The 15989-nt window shown below is 41.1% G+C and overlaps 1 protein-coding gene across 2 annotated transcripts; it reads left to right on the top strand.

The window, feature by feature from the left end:
* The first annotated feature begins 1654 nt into the window (after positions 1–1654).
* UPP1 (uridine phosphorylase 1) lies at positions 1655–14730 on the top strand. 2 transcript variants are annotated; one of them, XM_051610015.1, is made up of 8 exons: positions 1655–1749; positions 3684–3748; positions 6597–6714; positions 7202–7360; positions 8387–8501; positions 8950–9159; positions 10685–10831; positions 12301–14730. In XM_051610015.1, the coding sequence occupies exons 2-8, from the start codon at positions 3696–3698 to the stop codon at positions 12438–12440; spliced, it is 942 nt and encodes a 313-aa protein (XP_051465975.1). In that variant the 5' UTR covers positions 1655–1749; positions 3684–3695; the 3' UTR covers positions 12441–14730. The 2 variants fall into 2 exon arrangements, with proteins under 2 accessions (XP_051465975.1, XP_051465976.1); XM_051610016.1 differs by lacking the exons at positions 1655–1749; positions 6597–6714.
* The last annotated feature ends 1259 nt before the right edge of the window (positions 14731–15989 follow it).

The raw sequence follows: 15989 nt of genomic DNA on the forward strand, positions 1-15989 counted from the left end.
GTTACAGAACAGTGAAATCAAGAGGCACAGTTCACAAAGGGAAAGTCCGGTTTAACCAATTTGGTATCCTGTTACATTCTGTGTTATCCTATCACTGGCCTGGTAGATTAGGGGAAGGCAGTGGATATAGTTTTTCTGGATTTTTGTAAGGTTTTTGATACTGTCCATCACAGCATCCTTCTAGACAAGTTGTCCAATTGTGGGATGAGCAGGTTCATGGCACTCTGGGTGAAGTACTGGCTGAAGGGCAGAGCTCAAAAGGTTGTAGTGAATCTGACTGGTAACCAGTCACCAGCAGTGTGCCTCAGTGTGCAATTCTAGGGCTTCCTCTGTTCAGTGTATCTATCAATGATTACACCAAACTGAAAGGTGCTGTTCACTCTCTTGAGAGACAGGAGGCCTTGCAGAAGGATCTCGATAGACTGGAACATTGGACTATGACTAATGGGATTAAATCTAACAAGTTGCAGTGGCAGATTCTGCACCTAGGACTGAGTAACACCAGGCACAAATATAACGTGGGTGAGGAGTGGCTGGCGAGCAGCCCTGCAGAAAGGGATCTGGGGGTGCTGGGTGACAGCAGGCTCAGTGTGAGTCCAGCTGTGTGTCCTGGCAGCCACAAGGGAAACCACATCCTGGGGTGCCTCACACACACCATGATCAACCAAATTGATCAAATTGGTGATTCTCCCACGGTGGGGCATTGGTGGGGCCTCATCCTGAGCGCTGTGTGCAGTTCTGGGCCACACAATTCAAGGATGTGAAGGTCCTTGAATGTTGTCCAGAAAAGGCTGGAAGGAAAGTTCTGTCAGGTGCGTCTAAGGCCTTTGGGTTTGTCCCGTTTGGACAAAAGGAAGCTGAAGGGCAACCTCATTGCTCTCTACAGCTTCCTAAGTAGGGGGAGGGGAGAGGAAGCTGCTGATCTTTTTTTCACCCTGGTATTCAGTGATACAATGCGTGGGAATGGTTCGAAGCTGCACCTGGGGGAGGGCCAGACATCACATTAGGAAGCATTTATTTACTGAGAGGGTGGTCAAACATTGGAAAAGCCTGTCAGCGTTTAAGAAGCATTTGGACAATGCCCTCAACAACGTGATTTAACTTGGTCAGCTCTGAACTGGTCAGGCAGTTGGACTAGATGATGGTTGCAGGTCCCGTCCAACTGAAGCACTCCAGCAGCAGCAGTCCGCTCTGCTTCTTCCTCACCGCCTTTATCTGCCCCACCAAAGGGCTAGTAAAGGAAGCGCGCCGAAGGACACTCCGTACGAGCAGACATTTACCAAGACATATACATACCAGCGTCCACGCAGCCCAGCCTGACTCTGCAGCCCCCAGGCTGCCCACACGTGTTTATATATTTGTATACACGGTGTAAGATCACGTTGAAAACCCGTAGCCTCCAGGTAGCCGCTCTGCCGACGAGCGGCAGGAGCCCCGCGAGTTACTCGTGCTTCCCTCCCGCACCGCTGTTCATCCCTCACCGGTGCCTGCCGCCGCTGGTGTCCCTGCTGCCGCTGCCCCTGCCCCGGCCCCTGCCCCGGCCCCTGCCCCTGCCGCGGCGGGCCCGGCGCGCAGGCAGTTAAGCGCTGCCGGTGCCGCAGCCTCCGCCCGGGGCGGGGCGGTGCCCGCCCGCCGCTGCCGGGAGGTGGCTGGGCTGGGCTGGGCTCGGCTCGGCCGGCCCGCCCCGCAGCCCGTCCGGTGCAGCGAGAGTCCTGCTCGGGTTCCCAGCGGCGGTGCCCGCCGCCCCAGGTGAGAGCCGGGACCCGCCAGGCGCCGCTCGGGAGGTGCGGGGCGAGGCGCGGTGGGACAGGAGGGACACACACACCCCGCAGCCGCCGGGCGGGTGGCGAGGTGCCCGTACCGCCCCCCGGCAGTAGCAGCCCCTCAGGGCGGCATTTCCCTCCCGGCTGCAGCAGCAGCTTCGCTGGCCGGGCGGCGAAATCCCTGCCGGGGGTGGGGGGAGGTAGCGGCAGAAACGTGGGTGTTCCCGGCGGGAAAACGGGGGCTAGCGGGGAAAGCGCTCGGCGTGGGCTGAGGGAAGGGTCGCGGGGGTCTCGTCGGATGGCTCTGTCGGCATCCCCGGGCTTGGATGGGAGATGTCTGCCGGCTCCTCCGGCTGCGGGGTCGGGAAGCCGTCTGGCAGCGCTGTGCGCCCTGGGCGGGCTGTGGTTGGTACGGTCTCGGGAGGGGAGCCGCAGTGTGAGAACCGGCGTTGCCATGACTTCAGTTTTTCTAATGATGGATCAACACTAAACTAGCAAACTCGAGCTTTTCCCTGATTCTTAAAGCTGTTATTAACGGCGGTTTTCGTTTTACCAAAAAGGAAAAAAAAAAAAAAGGCAAAGGAAGAGCGATAGCAAGGATAATGGATTCCGCTCGGTTTTAAAACATTGGCCAGAGCATTTGCAGACGTTCAAGCGGGCTGTGCCCTGTCTTGAGCCGCGTCCTGCTGTGAGCCCATTATTCGTGAACATCAGCTGTAACTTCGGCTGAGGAAGGCTGCTGAAACTTTTAACGTGGCTATAAGTTTTCCGTTTGTTTGGGCAGTGTGAGAGTTTTGTGGCTTCATATCAATTGACTGCCTGTCAGTTGCTCCCCGATTTCCTGAAGGGAAAGCTGCTTTCTGCTTGATCCTTTCTTCTCCTCTTGCCAAGGCATCTCCTGTTGGGCAGGCACTGTTGGAGAGGGTATTCTGGACCTTTGGACTGTCAGAACTTTGTTCTCGTTTTTTTGAAGTACATCATTAATTAGGAGAACACAGAACCAAGAACACTCTTACAAATAATGTGTTTGCTTAATACTGTGAACAGCAGCTGAATTAATATTTATTTGCAGTCAATTATCATTTAGGTACATAAAAATCACTCTTTCTTCTTATCTTTTAAGTGCATGTTACTAGGACTCATGGCAGAGTAGTTTTCTTGGAAAAAAAAAACAGATTTTCCCACAATGTACACATTTGCAGTACCCTGTAGTAACTGGCTATAATCATGCAACAATAAGGATGCATAATTGATTTGAAGTGGGACTTTTACACTTTACCTCCTTGGGCACTGATTCTAGTCCATGTTTATAGTAGCTCTAGTACATGTGAAGTTCAGGTCTATTTAGTAAAGGCTGTTATTTTAAATGAGGTTTAGTCTTCCTCAGCCTTAGGTTGGAGATAGAAATGCTCTTAAAATCAGTAGGAGGCGTTTAATGAAGAGAATATGAGTAAGATGCTTCCTGGACTCAAGTTTCAGGCATATGACAGAAATGAGCTTTGGAGACCTTCTGGAGCCAGAAGTGAAAGGGGGCTAAAGCTACTTCAGCAGTCACTGTCGCTGTGGGAGGTACAGAAGAAAAAGGATTAGTTAGTTAGCTGTGAGACTTACCTCTCTCTGCCCTGCAAGCTGGGTGTTGCTTATACCACAGAACAGAAGTACTGGTGAGATGGGGGCTGTGTTGGCCAGGCATTAGTTTGGGTTTCAGTGATTTGAAACTGGTGATGCTTGGCCATAAAAAATTGCAGTTGCTCATTTGCTGTAATTTGAAAAGCTGCAGTTTGGCTGGATTATTTTGGCGGTTCCATATTCGTGACAGTATCATCTATGTAGAAGGTTTCTATCACTGTTAATGATGCTAGCATTACAGGTGGGATTATTCTGATGCACTTATATCTGTTTTTTTAAATACAATTCTAGGTACAAGCATACATGGCTCCTGGTGTCTCAAATGAGAAGAAAGCTGATGATGAACAGTCTTCAAAGTAAGATTCAGAAATTAATTATCTTCTCCAAGTTTACACTTAACTTCCTCCCCAAACTCATAGCACTCTCATTTAGTTTAAGATAAACTTTATGATACAAATATTGATTATAACATCCAGTATCTAGTAGAAGCTATTTTGACAGATTAAGTCTCTATCTGCTTTAACTAGGCCTACACAGAGAGCTTTGCTGGCTAGCCCTTTTCATTTATCATGACAGTGAATTTTTCAAAGCATAGATGATGCCTGTTTTAATATATTTTTTAATCCAGTGAGCTGTTGAATTGTTGACTTTTGTTGTTGCATATGGCCAGACCTACCTGCTTCAAGAATTTGAACAATTACTTTGATCTGTTTCTCTGGTCCTTACTGTAAGCTTATTTTAGTAAAATGTGTGTGTGTGGTCCTCAGATACTTGTGTTTTGTTTAAACCTCCAGAAGTTGTAGGTGCTTTACAACAGTGCAGGGGGAATAAACTGTCAGCTCCTTAGAATTACAGGCCAAATATTTTTATCAGGCAAACTTTGCCTCTACTGTAAATCCATGGCATTGGTCCTAGGTACACATAGTAATACACATAGTAACCATAGTAATATGCTTACTTTTATTGCCCATTTTACCCCAGGGTCCAAGTCTGCAATCAGATCCAGATGGGCAGATAACCAGTACAAGTTAGTAAAAGCCCCTAGCTGCAGTGAGGCAGTGGGTTGAAAGGTGTTGTTGGTAGGGTATGAGATCAAAAAGGTGAAGTACAGTCACTGCGAAAGAAGGAAGCAAGCTGTATTTCGGCCAGGCATGAGGACAGTGGTGTTGGCGCATACCACATTAATTTCCCTGTACTTTTAATAGAGGCCTCGCCTTTTCCCAGTTTATTTCCTGGAGAGAAGCTTCTGTTGCTGATATTCTCATAACGAGGGAAATAATTTTTGCTTGCCTGAGAACAAATTGTAAAGTGATTTCAAGTTATTGCCTATTTGTATGTAAAAGCCATTCCAATACACGTCAACACAGCCAGCTATTTGATCTGCATTAGTGAGTGACCTGTAAAATATGGGTAGAGAGTCCCACAAAACCAAACAGGAATAATTCAGAGGAGACACCCTGGGAGCTTTGCTGATGTGAGCCTGCAAAATCCTGGCCACTTGCCCCTTTCTGCAGAGCCATAAATTGCTCTTTATTTCTCCCAGAGTCAAACAGGTCTCTTGGAGGGAAGAACAAAGGCAACCAAAGCCTTTGGATCTACCACAGGTGGGATTTGTATGATGAGAGGGATATGGGGCATGGGGGAGATGGAAAGAAATTACTCCTGAAGGGGTGAATGAATCCTCTGCTTTGTTGGGCTGCTTTTTCATTTGCTGAAGGTGATAGTCTGTGGGGGGCAGGGACAAGTAGGGTGGATTGGGATGATACCTTTTTCTTTGATTGTGTAGCCACTGCTGGATAGTTAAGTGACCTTGGAGAAAGAATTTCAAGAACAGAAACAATTGTTATACTCAGAATATTGGGATTGTAACTTTGTTTTCTGAGGGACATTTCAGTCACCTCAGTATGGGCATTGAGGCCACTATAGGCTTCTTAAGGTAATCAATTCATTCTGCATAGAACCTACAGAAAAGCACTGCCTTTCTGGAGAGGCATTAGGTGACAGACAAGATAACCTAAAACATCTAAAATAGCACCAAACATCTATGTTTAGGCTTCATAGTTGTTCCTGTAATGCCTTAACAATTTTTTGCATAAACTCCATGCAAACACTTTTGTTTGTCTCCTCTGACAAAGCAGTTTGTATTTGCTGAGACATTCAGTGTCTGCTGTGAGCCTTCATTAAGCTATTAAGTCATCTTCTTATGTCTGGAAGATACTTACTACTTGATTTCACCTCTCAGAAACTACTTTGAAGTATTGGCCAGTATTTTGCTTAAGCTTGTGATTATTGACTAGTCTTTCCTACCTGTTTTAATTGAACTTAAAACATCAGGCATAGAAGGCAGAAGTTTTATGACTCATTCAGCTTGCTTGGTTAGTCTACTGCCAAATTTTCCATGAAGGCAATCCCACATAATGCAGTTTTCCTTCCTTGCCTTGTCATTTCCTGATTCTTCTGAAAGATACATTTTTTTAAGCTTCCTTACAGGAAGCAACTTAAGAGAAAGCTGGTTCTTTTTACCTCTTCCTCTCTCCCTTGCATTTTTTTTCTCTTCCATGGTTTTCTATTTGCTTCACATTTCTGTTTGCCCCTTTCCTGTCCTGTATCAGATCCTCTTGTCTTTTTGTTACCATTCTCATGCTGTAGAGTTTTTGCCTCCTAGCTGGACGACACAGAGTTGCAGTGAGCCAAATTAACAGAAATCAACTTTGTAGGGGATAGAAAAGCCCAAATCATTCCACCTCTCCCAGCTGGCTAGGAGGGTCAGTCAAAACACAGATGTCAAGTTTGTTTTTCAGCTTTGTATAGATTGTCTGTGTAGTAAGGTGGTCTGTTGAATATTCCCTGGTCCTGCTGCCATTGTTCTGCCCATAAAGGCCTCCACTGGTTTACAGCTTTAATATTAAGATAAAGGTTGCAGTGTTGCAAGTGCATCTTGCCATCTCGGGTTTTCTTCAACAGTTTCATCCTGTGGAATAAATGGAATGTTAAATATCTTATGTGATTTATTAGGAGATGTAAGGTGGTAATGAAACTTAGCATTTCCTTAACATAATGAATGAGGAAACAAATAAGGTATTGCAGGCATACTTAGGTGTGGCATTTCTCAACTTTTACTGCTTGACTTTGCAAAATTACCATCTGTTCAGTGTAGGGGTTTGTATACACTCTGTATGTCTCACAATGCTGCTGTCCCGGCAGAGAGAATTTTATCTGTCTCTGCAACCCTCACCTGGAGAAAATGAAAGAAGACATCCTGTACCATTTTGCTCTTGGGACTGGTACCCATGATTTTCCAGCATTGTTTGGAGATGTTAAGGTAGGGCACTGCATTTCATTCAAATAGCCTAAGCTTTTCTGCATAAGGTGGAAGTATAGCTGTCTTCAAAGTAAGACTAAACGTGTCAGCGTACCACCAACTGAGGAATTAATAGGAAGGGGGTAAAATTTTGTGGGGCTTGTCACGTTCAATAGCAAGCAGATTGGGGTAATTGTTTCTGACTGTCTCTCTTCATCCAGTAAAAAGGCAAGTGCTGCAGTCTTTATTCAGGTAGAACTCCATTTTGAGGGGCTTTCAAGCTTTTACTAGTTTAAAGAGGATGAAGGCATTTGAGTGCTTATATTGAAGGGTTGGGTTTCTTCTGTATTTTTTCTTGATGACCTTCTAGAATGATTATGAGAAAAATCACATCTGGGAATAGCCTTGTATTAACTGAATGTAGCTGCATCCTCATGTTGGTGTTTGCATATTCTTTGCTATTCTGAGTCATGCAATTAATTTTGTTTTGTTGAATACTGCCCCCCAGTTTGTATGTGTTGGAGGAAGTCCTTCACGGATGAAAGCTTTTATTGCCTACATAGCTGAAGAACTGGGGCTTGGAAGCCCTGGTTGTGACTTTCCCAACATCTGTGCTGGAACGGACCGTTACGCAATGTACAAAGTGGGGCCTGTTTTGTCAGTCAGTGTAAGTACCTCACTTAATCAGATATGGGATACAGTTCAGTGTTGCTGTTTGAAGCAGAAAATCAGAATGCACATTTCTTTTAAACACTTAATAGATGGAGTCAGGTTTCTAAGTATGTGCCAGCCATGCTCAAAATAGCGCAATCAGCTAAGAATGCCTTTTTAGCCTTTTATTCTAAGAGTGCCAATCTCTGAGACCTTCACTCCTTTCTTGCCTCCCTTTTCCTTAATGTATCACTGAGATGTTGCAGGAATGGCCTTACAATTTTTTTGAGCAAACTTACCATTGCTTTATCCCTGTCCTGTATCCTGCATAAAGGGCAAAAAAGGTCACTTGATGCATGTGTGGTATTGGAAAAAATGACTGTATTACATCCAGAGCTAAGTGTCATTGTCAAATGTGCTAACATAGCTTAAGAGTAGTAGCATTCCATGGGATTTGTGCTGCCAACTCATGTATACATTTTAAAACTTCATACCTTTAATTTGTACATATGATTACATACTTCAATGGCAATTTCATAACTGCAATATCATTCTGCACCCTTTTGAGTTGTAATTATCACATGATCATGCAAGCTAAGGTGGACTTATATTTGCTGAACTTTGTGACTAAAACACAGTGCCTGTGTTTTGGAAAAACTTAGCTTAACTATTCACTAGCACTTCAGGCTGGTAAAATATCAGAGTGGGGTTTTTCTTGTGTTTCAGAAAAGTTCTGTGATTAAGTTCATTTGTCAACTATTAGGAATGAACACTACTTATACTCTTGAGAATGCAAATATTTTATAATTCATTATTTCTAGAAATACTGTACTTGAGCCATAGTCTGTGAAAGCCAGTGGGAGTCTGTCTGTTTACCTGCAGTCGCCTTTCAGTTGGACCACTGGTTAGGGTTTTTGTGGGAGTGAGTTAGGAGACATTTGGAAAAAAATATCAGGAAGGAGATACTGTGCAGCTCCTTCTTCCTCATGTATTTTGCATTGTCTGTGTGAATGTTGAATATGAATTTCTGCTTTCATTTCAGCACGGTATGGGCATTCCTTCTATTTCAATCATGTTGCACGAGCTGATCAAACTGTTGTATCATGCCAAGTGTTCCAACATAACCATTATTCGCATTGGCACCTCTGGTGGAATAGGTATTTCCCCTCTTGATTTATTTTTTTTCTTCAAACCAAAGCATCTTTGTAGGAGAGTAAAGCATCTCTCTGCATGTAAGTGATTGATAGTCAGAACAGTTTTCCACAGGAGATGAATTTTGAAGAAAAAGGCAATATCTACCCCCAAACAGAGAAAATGCACTTAAGAGATGTGACAATGTGAGAAGTAAATTCCTGTCCTGTATGAAAAGTATAAGATAAGAAAGACTATATAGTGAAAAAGGAAAAAAAAAAAGTTATTTTGGAAATTATTTGTAATAATAAACTGAAGCAGCTAGGCACATGCAGAAAAAAATCTCTTGGTGAATTCAGGGGCAAAATTGCCACCTCTAAAGGAAGCAGGATTGGATCAAAATGTATGTTTTATGTGTGTGGAAACAAAGCATTAACTATATTGTGAAGCTTTACTTCTTTCTTTTTACTGCAGGTCTGGAGCCAGGCTCTGTGGTTATAACTAGGCAGTCTGTAGATGCCACCTTCAAACCTCAGTTTGAACAGGTTGTTCTGGGAAAGACTGTGATTCGCAGTACAAACCTAGATGAAGAGCTCACTAAGGAGCTGATGCAGTGCAGTAATGAAATTGGTCAATTCAATACAGTCATTGGGAACACTATGTGCACTCTGGATTTCTATGAAGGTAAGATTTCTGTCTGGTGACAGACTGACAGAAGTGTGTTGGTAAGCACCAACCAATATACATTGAGTAGTATTTTAACATCAAGGTTCCAGTTCACTGAACAGGATGCATTCCCTACTTTGAGTTGTCTTGTCAACTGTAATTAACCTGTTCATCATATATGCAAAATAAAGCATTGTCCTTAGCATTTTGCTGAATTGAACATTTAATTTTGTGGAGGTTTATTTCCCCCCAGCTCTAACAGATCCTCTGAAATACAGATAGTCTGTCTATATGCTTTTCAAGTACATGTCAGTTTGGTGTGTTTTGTCACAAAATTACTGTGATTTACTGGGGCATTCTAGAGGATTAGAGGAGTAAGCATTATTTGTGTCTGGTTTGTGCTGGTTTTTTGTTATTATTTTTTGTTTGTTTGTTTGGTTTGGTTTCTTTATTTCACTCATTAAGTATCTAAAGTAAATATTTTCTAAAAGAAGTGTTGGAACTTGTTTCCAGTGCATGTTTTAAGCAAACCAGTGATCATACAACTGAAGACAATATTTTGCTGAGTTGTGTCAACACTGGTATCTAGGAGAGACAAACCTCCAAGACTTACTTTGCATAAACATACATTCAGGTGCTTTTCTCATCTCCTAGGTCTATTCACAAGCAGCTTTCAAATCTTGCAAGAACAGAGTGTAGATGGCACCTGATACTATTTTCTCTAGCTGTTACTGAATAGGTGACAAAGGGTCCAATGCAGAAGGGAACATTGGTTTTCATGGTAGTGCTCAAGCTTGGTCAGAAGCAGACACAATCAGTTTGTTTGTCTCCTCAGTCACCACAGGTGCAAGCTACACTAAAAAAGGTGTGTCAGGAATATTTCTAGGTCATACAGCAAAAACAGAACACGCTCAAGGGCATTAATCTGGGAGTACATCTGAAAACAAAAGGTACTGAGTAAAAGACTATGTAATGTATCTTTACTGTACATAACCTGCTGCTGTTTTATCTGTAGGTGTTATTCTGGAACAATTTGAATAAACTGATTTTCTCAAAAAATTATACTAGTGATAGCTTAAGAGGCTCTTCGTCTCTTACCTTAGAGAGTCTGTAAGCAATAAAATGTTTATCCTCTTAAGATAGCATCAGGAAAGCATTATCAAGCTTGGCAGTTATTATAGACAATGATGAAACACAGAAAAAATACAGCACTTCCATGCAGCTTCAAGTTTGTTGCTGAGTTTTGACACATGCTGCACAAGGGAAATTACTAGTATTTTCCAATTTATGAATTTGAGAATTTAAGCTGGAGAACACCAATTAAAGTAACTGTGATTCACATTATTAAAAAATGCAAGTCATATGTAGAGTTTCCAACGATAACTAAGAATAGCTTTGTCCAATTTGTCTTGTGCATGAAAATAAAGAGTATTAGTAAAAGCTGGACACTGTGTAGGGAAAACTCCAGTAAGTGGGTGGTCTGGAAACAGAATTTGTTCGGTGACTTCATCACACTGAAAGTTTCTGCAAAATTGCTTTGTAGGACAGGGCAGGTTGGATGGTGCAATCTGCTTATATACTGAAGAAGAGAAACTGCAATATTTGAAGGAAGCTTATGATTCTGGTGTCAGAAACATAGAGATGGAGTCTTCTGTGTTTGCTGCAATGTGTAATCTCAGCGGTGTCAGAGGTAAACTAACTTAAGGTCATTTTATTCAAGCTATTGAAAGTTTTCTGTTTTCTGCAAGGGGGTTGTTGTAAAAACTGCAAATGGGGGTGTTAACTTTTACATATTAAAAAAACCCAGTTCTGGTTATACTTTTATTGCTGTGATTGTTTGATTTGTGTCATATGTATTCACGACTTAGCAAAATACCTCACATAGTTCTTACAAGGTTTAGTTCTGTCATTTGCTATTCCAGCCCATGGCAAGCATGTAAATCATTCAAGTACCTAATTACCTTATAGCATTAATTTGTTTTCTTCAGTTAGCTTTTGAAGTTTCCAGGAAGCAACTCGTTAATTTAAACAGGTGATTCTCATATACATAAAATTATAATAGCTTTCTGTACTTTCATATAAAATTGAAAATAAAAGTATTTTGTGTAGACTTATGGCTTTAATTCTTAAACAGCTAAAGATTTTTAGAAGCATCATGAATAAACCATTACTAATCATATTAAGTTTTAAAACTTTTTTTCAACAAGCTAACTAATTTTCAGGAAAGATTAGGGAAAAAAAGAGTTTGTAAATACTATAATACAGTCTCCCTTTCTGCCTACCATGCTATAGTGCCTCACTTTCCTTGGCAAGGAGTTGCCTATTTAAAACACTGATATTTCTTAAACTTCCTTAAACTCAAGGAGGACAAAATGAAGAAAAATAAGCAAAAAGGCCAGTAGTTGATATCAAGCATCCTCAGTTCCTTCTGACTGGACAGTGATTAAAAACTCAACCCATTCTATGACTGAGCCATTAGGGAGCTTAGTCCTTCCTGCTGTCTCTGCTTTGTAGGTCTGTGATGTGTATTACTGCTTGAGCTCTGCCAAGTGTCACTAGCAGAAACCCCAGATACAGAAGAGTGATGGTAGAGCACAGTTTGTGTCAAAGGAGGGAATTTACCTTTGGGGCTCTGATTACTAAAAGGCAGCAGATGAGCCTGAGATGATCCATGAGATCTTCATGTACTTGCAGCCCTCCTCATCCATGAATGTCAAAGTGGCTCATCTATTTGGTTCTGTAGGGATGTCATCTACAGCACAGGGATTCAAGTTGAGGATAAAGTTGATAGCAGAGGGCTGTAACTACAGCTGCTACAACAGTGTCTCTGATCACTTCCAACCAGTCAGGTCCTTGGTACTTGTGAAATATAATTCCTATACAGAAAAATGTAAGAATTGTGACAAAATAAGAAGTATCTGCAGCTGTCTGAGAGCTCTTGCTTTATTAGTGTAGCATCAGTTGCCTTAAACTATTTGTAACTCTTGTTATTAATAATCCACAGCATGCTAGTTCCCTAGCATCTTACAGCATTGTGCACCATTTTTTTGGGTTTGTTTTCTCTCATATTTCTAATCTTCTAGCTGTTTGTTGAAATGCCCTTGGACAGTAAAAATGCCAGAATGTCATTCCTAACTAATGCTCTTTTTTCATTTCTAGCTGCTGTAGTGTGTGTCACTCTTCTGAATCGGCTTGAAGGGGATCAGATTAGTAGCTCACATGATGTACTTGTGGAGTATCAGCAGAGGCCACAGAAGTTAGTGGGATATTTCATTAAGAAAAGTCTTCAGAAAGTATGAAATATCCATCTTTCACCTAGAAGGGCCAGAAACTGGAAGCAGTGATGCAAGCATTGAAACAGGAGGGGATGACTTGTGAAATTGCCAATGAGGATTGATCTCCTAAAATCTGATGAATTTTCAACTGGAGAACAGTTAAAAGATTACAATACTGGATTTTTTTATTTACTAGTTTAGTCTTCCTCTAATTTTAAAAACACATTTTCTTATTTGTACTTGGGATTTACAGTGATTGTAAGTTTCCAGAAAAGTTTTCTTTCTTAAGCTTAAGAAGAATCAGGTAGGAATGGCTCCTTTTTGTTTGAACAGTTCCTCCCTTATTTAAAAAAAAAAATAATTAAAATTAAAAAAAAAAAGTGTGTTTAACTATGCTTAGTGCTTGCCTGGACATTGCACAAAGCCCTGTGAGTTCCCTTGGGAAACATGCAGCAAAGCACATCCTTGCTCTGCAACCTCCTGTTCACGGAACAGCAGCAAGAAGATAAAAAGATCATCACTTAAGAGGCAATGTGCTGCACTCTAGGCTGAAGAAAAGCTTATACTAAGTTCACCACTGTGGGTTTGGAGGAAACAGTTTGCTGTTGTAAAAGAAATACTTATGTGAAGAGAAAAAAAAAAATCAGGAAAACTAGGGTGGGTCTGTTTGGGGAAGCATATTACTGCAGTTAACCCTGGAGATACGAATCTGAAATGGTGTGATTTGTCTTCTAAAGGACTGACAACAAGAATCTGGAAACTGGTCAAAAAGAAAAAGTTCTTAAATAATTTAACTGTGTGAACTGTCAATTGAAATTACAAAGCTTTTGTAATTGCAGTCATATAAAGTAGGCACTTCTGTTTTGGTATCTAATATGAAAGCTTTTATGTGCTACATGCAAAAATATAACTAGCATTGTGGCCTGGCTGAATTGGAACAAAGGTTCAAGCATTCATGGAGTGATGCAACTGTTCTATGAAATCAATACACAAGAAGACCTTAGCAGAAACCCCTGGAAGACTTTAGCCATTCACTTTTTCCCCAGTATGTCCTTTTTCCTTCCTGCCATTCCTTAGGACATGGCTCTTTTTTTTCAGCTAAAATATTTTTCTTCCATGCTTCTTAATAGATGGAGTAAAACTTAAAATTACAATTCAAAGGAGAGCAAGCATCCTGCTGTTTTCCACTCGGCATCATCTTGTAATGCTGGAAGCCTGATGCAAGAGGGTGCTCTACTGACACATCTTACATGCAACGAAGTATTTTTCTTAGCTGCAGAGGAAACTGACCAGAATGTTCCCCTGATAAGAACAATTGTATTTTCCCTTCTGACTGCAACTGGACAGAGAGATGATTCAGCTGTTTGCATCCGGCAGTGGAATTAACTTCCTGTAGATTTTACAAAGGCATCCATAAAGAATGATAAAATATTTGGCAGACTTAATTATAATTTAATTATGTAAATAAATTATTTAATATTAGCCATGCATGTTATTTCTGTACCGTATAGAAAAGCAGCATAAGTAGGCTGCAGAACATGAATCAGGATTTGGAGTGGTGATATTTTAAAATGCATATATATTATATGTAAGTTTGATACTGCATAGTGCAGCATCTCCTGGTAGATCTTAAAATCCTGCAAACCTCAGAAACCTCAGTTTCAAATCAGTGTCTTGCTTTTGCTCTCTATGCCACCCCAGGCTAGCAATGCACTACAGAATCAGTTTACTCCGTAGATCAGAAAGGATAAAAGCAAAGAAGCAAGGCAGAAGATAGGAATAGGATGGAAGTATGAAGGGAGAAAACGGTGATTTCTGCCAGTGGTTTGTTCTGTAATTCATGGTGTTGTTCTGGCCTGTTTCTACCTTTTTGTTAAAGAAATGGTTGAGACCACAATGAATATAGGCTAGAGCACATTTATTTCGCATTAGAAAGGGACTGAGAGTGTGTGGTAACTTGATTGGTGACTTAAGCAGATTTTTATTTTTGGCATCTTGATGTACTTCAGAGGAAGATTTTCTTTAATGGAAGGTCTGAGAAATCCTGAAAGGGAACACCTAATTGGAATAAACTATTACCAGAAGTGCTTGGAGTATAAATGCTCTTATCAGTCCTTCAAACAACAAGCAAAATAATTCAGCAATTTCAGTATTTCTTGCCAATACACACATGTAAAATGCAATGTCTTTTTTTTAACATTCTTCCCAAGTTCTTGCAAAGGATTTTTAGTGCATTATGTAACAGAACTGCATTTTCTTCTCAAGTCCTGCTGGATCTTTGTATATTCCTAAATAAATTGTTTAGACAGTGGAACTGGAGATGTGTTTCATTTCCACTGACAAGCTAGGTGAAAGAAGCTAAAGTGCAAATGTTTTTGAATTTGCTCATCAGCAGTCAGTTCTGTCCTGAATGCAATGCTGAGTACTGCGAGCAGCAAATAGAGCTTTAAGGATTGGATCTGCATGCAACAACCCAATACAAAAAAGCAGAGCAGTGTGATTTGATGGCAGTATTATGGTTTGCTACAAGATGTTGGTTTGCTTTCCCTGCAAGTTTCTCAGCATTTAAGTTGGAGTGACTTAAATATGGTCTTTCTAAAATAATAACTATTTAATATTGCACTCCAGCGTAGGAATTAAATTACAGTTAAAAAAGTCTTCTAGCTGAAGAGAAAGGAGGTCACTGAACAGAGCAACACTAAATCTGAAACTCTATGGTACAATAATAGAAGAAAGAGTAATGCTGACAGGAGCAATGCCTTTGCTCAGGCTACAAACAAAATGCAGCAAAAGAAAAAGACAGAGCCGGTTTTACACGACACAGAAACCTGATTCCAGATGGTTCTTGTCAGTGCTGAGCTTTTAACTGTGAGAAAATTTTCAGTTTACTATCAGTCTGTCATATTAGAAGAATAACATTCCTAGAGCTGCCTAGAAACTCAAGCAAACCACTGGCTTCCTTGAGATTGAGTCTGGTTTCTTTGTTTAATGCATAGCTGCATTTTAATTGACCCTATTATTTGACCTTGCCCACAACTAACATTTTTAATCATATCCTAACTTTGCACGCAGGAAGTGTCTCCTAGGAAAGATGTTCCTAATTGGTATCTTGCAGGCACTTTGCAAAACTGGTCTGTACCATGTAAATATTTAAAAGTAGCACTCTTAATAATGTTAAAAGTAAAGCCTTGTGATCACACAGTAAACCTTACGAAGGAACTGTGAGTAGTGGTAGGAAAATACGCTTGTTTACAAGATTCTCAGCCATATTCTTACATGATTTGACTGCATTCCTGTCTACCAAACAGTATTTTTGGCTCCCGGGCTTCAACCTATTTAACATAATAAACTATGTTTCTTTAAATGTGCTTGCCAACCCACTCTAATTAGCCTTTATAAAAATCAAAGGCTAGACATGGTGTGTTGGTGTTATCGTATTATAAAGCAGTCAAGGTCTAAAAACCAAAGGTGGATGCTGGCAGAAGGTTTTCTGCCTTTTCTGCATTTTTCTTTGGATGTCTTGCATACTCTAATAATAAACTTTTAAGTTAAAACCAAGACAAAGCCTCCTAA

This window comes from Apus apus, chromosome 2, assembly GCF_020740795.1.
Source record: "Apus apus isolate bApuApu2 chromosome 2, bApuApu2.pri.cur, whole genome shotgun sequence".
Taxonomy (NCBI): Eukaryota; Metazoa; Chordata; class Aves; order Apodiformes; family Apodidae; genus Apus; species Apus apus.

Bases quoted from the DNA above. Each gene is read 5' to 3' on its own strand.
- UPP1 (XM_051610015.1), top strand. From the start codon at position 3,696: ATGGCTCCTGGTGTCTCAAATGAGAAGAAAGCTGATGATGAACAGTCT. The intron at 8,502-8,949 runs GTATTTCCCCTC...TTTTTACTGCAG, and splicing joins TGGCACCTCTGGTGGAATAG to GTCTGGAGCCAGGCTCTGTG. The intron at 10,832-12,300 runs GTAAACTAACTT...TTTCATTTCTAG, and splicing joins TAATCTCAGCGGTGTCAGAG to CTGCTGTAGTGTGTGTCACT.